At 31.2% G+C, this 5,831-nt stretch overlaps 1 protein-coding gene across 4 annotated transcripts in view; it reads right to left on the bottom strand.

Moving 5' to 3' along the window:
• Window positions 1-5,597, bottom strand: part of LOC106474626 (putative phospholipase B-like 2) — a 15,687-nt gene extending 10,090 nt beyond the window's left edge. The window contains exons 1-4 of one of the 4 annotated variants that reach the window (XM_022402938.1): window positions 5,494-5,597; window positions 2,455-2,661; window positions 1,300-1,546; window positions 693-787 (exon numbers count right to left, since the gene is read on the bottom strand). In XM_022402938.1, coding sequence (XP_022258646.1) covers window positions 693-787; window positions 1,300-1,546; window positions 2,455-2,639 — 527 coding nt within the window. In that variant the 5' untranslated portion in view covers window positions 2,640-2,661; window positions 5,494-5,597. Of the gene's footprint in view, window positions 1-692; window positions 788-1,299; window positions 1,547-2,454; window positions 2,662-5,395 lie in introns of all 4 variants that reach the window. The other 3 variants (XM_013935316.2, XM_013935317.2, XM_022402939.1) reach the window with 3 other exon arrangements.
• Between the last annotated feature and the right edge of the window lie 234 nt (window positions 5,598-5,831).

Raw genomic sequence — 5,831 nt, forward strand, 5'->3', positions numbered from 1 at the left:
AACTTTTATCCCACACCTATTAGTTGATGTTTAAGCCTTGTATCACCTTGTTAACAGTTTTTTGAAAATAGTTACAAATTTAATATGTAGTAACCTTCTCAGAGAAGGTCAAGAGATTTGTAAGGCAAGATTTTCCCCTTAGTGAAACCATCTTGACTATCCAATAACATTATAAACTTTAAGGGACCTTATGAAACAATCCCACGAGTCCAACCAGCCTATATGCTCATTGTTACATATTAACCCAAGTCTAGCATTTAGCCCTGGTGATTTACTATTAATTTTATCCCTACAATTAATTCTCTGCAGTATCCCCGACACAATTAAGTTATGGTTTTTTTTTTCTACGAGTGCCATTTTACCAACCCCTTGTATATATTAACCGAGTTCTATTCCCTACGTCATTGGTAGTCCCTTTTATTATCTCTTGCTCTGTCAGTTGTATCATAAACCTGTGCCCTGGGGAAGCATAATCTAATTCTTTAACATCATAGTAGCAATTACACCGCTAAGCCCAAATTGAAAACTTTAACCTACTCTTACTTACCAAGTCTAGTTTTCTTATTCAATAAGAATCACTACAAATGATAATATTAAATATTATTCCAAACTCTACAACTGCTCATCTTCCCAACACCTCTTCCATAGCACCCAATACAAACATAGATATACCTAGTAATAGCATGACTCACATAATTCCAACTACATCCAATTTAGTCCTAGGTTGAGTAGGAGCATTCATGTAGCCATCTTCAATGCCACTTATCTGTTCAAGAATGAGCCCTGCCTACAGAGAAAGTACAGAATTATAAGGGCAGCTATGGACAACAGAAAAAAGATTTGTGCATGCTATTAAAATAAAAACTAAGGCCTAAGAGTAACCAAGCCAGGTTTGATTGTTTAAGTACAGTCATAATTTAGGTTTTAAAGTACTTTTTAATTAACCCTATTAAAAAATAAAAAAAAAAATAATTTAGTTTATAATATTTAGTTTAAGTTAAAGTAAAAAGACTAAAATAATTACAATGCTATATCGCATACGAACTTATGCTGAAGCTGCTACATACTAACTCTTCCGAAAGAAAAACTATAGTTATTTCAAACTTTTATAAAAAAATTTTTTGAATTTAAAAAATGAATATTTTAAGGAGAGGCAAGTAGTAATGAAAGATACTTTGCACATGAAAAAATTGAAACAAACAGTAGCCTTGTTCTGCTATATAGGCAAGTTACAATTCAAAAATTACAATGTAAATACCTAGTTCATACTCCACAGATTTACAAACAAATGTCACTCACTTGATGCCAGTAACTCCGTGTTGTTCTATAGAGAGAAATGTTATCAGTCATATAATTTAGATTTGTCTGCAAAAACTCCCGCAGTCTGTAACAATACTCTATCTCCCCATTACAATAATCAGCAACAGTGTTTCTCCAGTGATTCTTAATGAGAGATCTGGTGAGGTATCCTTCTACCAACCCAGCTGCATATACTTGCATAGTATCATCATACGTTCCATTTGTCCATACTTGGAGGTAGGACCACCTGAGGAAAAAAAAAAAATCTTGCATATATTGAGAGTTGTTGGAAGGTATTGTCCAGAATACATGGAGTTTATTATGAAGCATGAAACATTTAGTGTTCTAAAATCCATTTTTAACAACTTGGAAGTTTCTAGCTAGAGGGAGAGTCACGATATCATCTACAAATTTCACAAAGTCTTGAAATCTAGAAGAAACTGTAGTAAATAGAAAACAAGTACTAACTGTCAGTTAATCAGTGAAATATTTAGTGTATTAAAGGACCAAGATGGTTTAGATAATGTTAGTAAGAAATAAATGCATCTATTTGTCTGTAACTCAGCACATTTGTTAGTAATCAATTTGAGAAGAATTCTATAAGCAAGTTAGGCCTAACACAGTAACAGCGAATGTAAGTGTTAAGAAGTTCACAGATAATCTAAGAGAACTTGCCAAACAGAACACTTTACAAGAATATATTATAGAACATAACTTAAGAAATTCCAGCAATTTAGAAAACCTAGATACCTCCCATACTTAAGAATCTAATTCTTAAAAAAAAATAAAAAATGGAAAGTTGACATAAGACACTAGTACTTTAAATTTGTTTTTAACATACTATTAATACTAATCAATCCCCTTCAGTTACTCCTACAATTCATATTTCATCAACATGTTTTAGTCAATTCCACACCTGTTGTAACAGACTAAAGATAATTACTCAATAGTTATTTAACAAACCAATTGTTTGAGGGTTAAATATAGATGTTTGAGAAAGCAGTTAATGATAAAGTTTCTGAAGAGTAAGCAAGTTGTAGTTTAAATACAAATAAATCTTTAGTGTGTTTTAGTGTAATTCCTTGTACTAATGAACTGGACAAAAATATACAAACTAACAAAAGAAATTTGAATCGTATTTAAACCATAACTCACCCAGTTTTGAAAATTTCATCTGTAAAAGTTGCCCAGGCAACCGAGTCACTTTTAATGTTTTCATGAATATGGTACAAACCAGTAGAAGGGTCAAATGTCACTGAAGCATTTACTGTAGCTTCAACATTTTTGTGAAGAACAAAACAGATCATCAACAAATAAAAATGTTTTACTGTAATAGGCATGGCAGTAATTTCAGGATAATGTCTACAAAAAACAAAAGTATTTACTTTAGAGTTGCAAGTAGTCTTTAAATATACAATTAAAACTTACACCAATATGACAATTGTTAGGACAGACATAACACCAAGTTTGTTTTTTTTTTTAGTTATTATAAAAATACAAAGTAACATAATGTTAATTTCATTAATCAGGCAAGTTTCTCCAAAAATGTACTTGAATGACAATACCATAGTACAACTATACTGTCTATAAAAAAAACTATGTTTGATTTCATTTTAAGACTTTCACTAATTTTTAAGAGTAGTTATTTCACTTACTTTACTGTACTATTATCTATTCATGGGATGCTTTCAGTAAAAGATGTTTATTAGTTTAAAATACTAGCTGTTTTTGTCAAGCCAAGATCTTAGGAACTACATACAAAGGATGAACGGGTATATATAAACAATCTAAAAACACCAGCAAATTACATAATTTGTACACTATCACAGTAGTTTAACAAATCACAAACTTGTGTTGTGACTCATTACCTTCCTCACGACTTTGCGTGTGTGCGTGATTCCACCACCAGATAATTTATAGTGTAAATTATACAAAAACCCAATATTTACCTTAAATACTAAACTTGTGGTTTATAGAAGCAATAGAATGAGGTGCAAGTATAAGCTCAACAAGAAAGTGACTTTAATCTGAAAGATACATAATGAGAAGTAAAGTAAGCTCGTTAGGTTTTTTTTATTTGAAGATACCAGTACATTGATGTAGTGTCATCTTTGAAAGAACACCACTATAATTCTTCAAAACATCTGCTGTAAATTTAAAGAAACACCTTTGTGCTTGAGTTTGGGGCTTTAACCACAAAGCACCGTCTTCAAAGTTAAATATTCCTCAAGTACTATTTTTACAAAGTGACATGACATAGTACATTCAGCACACGAGGATTTACTGTCAGCTGACTTATCAAAGTAGTACACATGAAATAAACATGTTCAAAGTACACTGAAACTGATAGCCATCTGACCAAGTTTGATTTACTAAAGAACTATTAAGGAAAAACATGTTTAATATATACTTTTATTTAACACAAAAAATTCTGGAAGCCAGTATTTGTTAAATATACCGAGATGACAACAGTAAATTAAACTGATTGGCTGGTCCAAAGTTCCAGCCTATAAAGGTTAGAGAGTCCAGGAGCTGCCTATAAGAGCCCCCCCCCCCCCATTATGTGGTATAGTCTGGGACATTTTGCAACCTTACATATTCACATTTACTGCAAAGTTCATCAGTAAACACTATTGAATATTTAGTCAAATCAAGATTAGAGAAACTAAGCTCACCATAAAAGTGTTCATAATCAGTGATTAACCCAGTTAAGTAGAAACCAATCTTTCATGAAACAGAAAAAAAGACTTGCATAAACATTTTCAATTAGACAACTTATTAACTAGTTATTTATAAAACATTTTTTTTTAAAGAAGAATAGAGATTGTATGAACCTCTGCCTATCATATCATACTTCAGTTTTAAACCAACAAGAGGTTTCCTTTAAATTTTAAAAAGAAAAAAAAGTCAGTCAATCACAGTTTAGAAGTGGGAAAAAAATATTTTACTGCAATAACAGAAACCTTGCAAAAATAATTTTATGAAATGTAAAAGTCCACATGGAATCAACAAAGGAATTCTTACCTTACTAACCCGATCACTCTTGAGGCTGTTACTTATCTGGAAATAGCATGAACTTTGTGTACCAAGATATTAAAAACTTTAGGAAAGATGATTAGCAAACTGGATCATGGAGGTTGGAGAAGTGAAACCAAAAGGTCATTATTTATGGAATCCAGTAAAACTTGACCCATGTTATTGGTGCAGATCCTCACGAGTCAGCACCAAGGAATGATACCGACTGACTGGAAAGGGTTCATATCAGGAAAGCAAGATTTTTGGGAAATGGGAAAGTTATATAGTAATAGACATTAAGATTTCTTGCTGTTGAGAAAATGTAATTTTATTGAAGTTAAAACGAACATCCAGAGTAGCCATTTGATAATGGGCTTCAATTTCAAAAACAATGGGACAAGTATGGGGCCAAAGTTCAAGACTTGAGAAAGACAGGCTAGAATACAGTTTATTTTTCTAACTGGCTCATTGCAGAAGTTTGTGTTCGTAAAAGTGAAGGCTGGCTCTTTTAAGAGAGTTATAATAGGAGAATCTACAATTTAAGAGGAAGATTTTACTATTTTTCTCAAGGATAGTTGAACCAGGCTTTACCTGTGGTTCTTTTAGTTTTATTAACTTTTAACTTGTCTTTCGCTTAAAACAGAGTAGCATAAAGTCTCGTAGATTAACTTTAAAATTAACTTAAAGTTGAAGAATATGGCTCCTATTATTTGTGTAAACTGAACGTCTTGAAGTAATCTTAAAGTTTAACTTTAAGAGCTATTTCAGTTTTCTGAAATATGTTACTTTAAGTTTAATTCACTGTGTCATTGGGTTCTTGAAAACTTCTCTTTACACCCATGTTTTTTTTTTTTTAAACCAAGGATATAAACAACAACAAAACAAAGTTTATAAATATAATAACTTTTAAACTTTACAAGTTACTACCTTTCCCTCCCTTATAAGTTATAGTTAAACTAGTAAAAGTTGTATATTCAATCTTGTCTCCAATTAAATTAGTTAAAACTAAAAGTTAACTACCACTTACTTATAATTTACAATATCATAAATATTTAAGAAATAAGAGTATAAAGTTACTCACTCTTCCGTAACAACAACCTTAGTGTAGAAAAGTAGTAATAAATTTCCTAAAACTCACTTGAAATAATGGTTTACGACAACTAAAAAAATAACATCCACCTTTACTTTTACGTATTACTCAACAAACCACACACATCTCAGACTGCTCGTGTAAGTTCAGCTCCCACACCAACAGAAGTGAACTTTAATACTAACCAGCGTTGACTAAACGTATAAGAAATATCCTAGTGAACTATGGGTAGGCAGAAACAGAGGGAACGAATTTCAAATTAGGGGGTACTGAAAATGGTGGATGGTCAGAATATATATATATAATATAATGATTTTTAAATATATATATATATAATGATAATTTTTGGCGCATTACAGACCAAATAAAATGAGTTTTATAAACAATAAGACAAAATTAAATGAATAAAAACAACTCAGAAACATGA

Source organism: Limulus polyphemus, unplaced genomic scaffold, assembly GCF_000517525.1.
Source record: "Limulus polyphemus unplaced genomic scaffold, Limulus_polyphemus-2.1.2 Scaffold7455, whole genome shotgun sequence".
Taxonomy (NCBI): domain Eukaryota; kingdom Metazoa; phylum Arthropoda; class Merostomata; order Xiphosura; family Limulidae; genus Limulus; species Limulus polyphemus.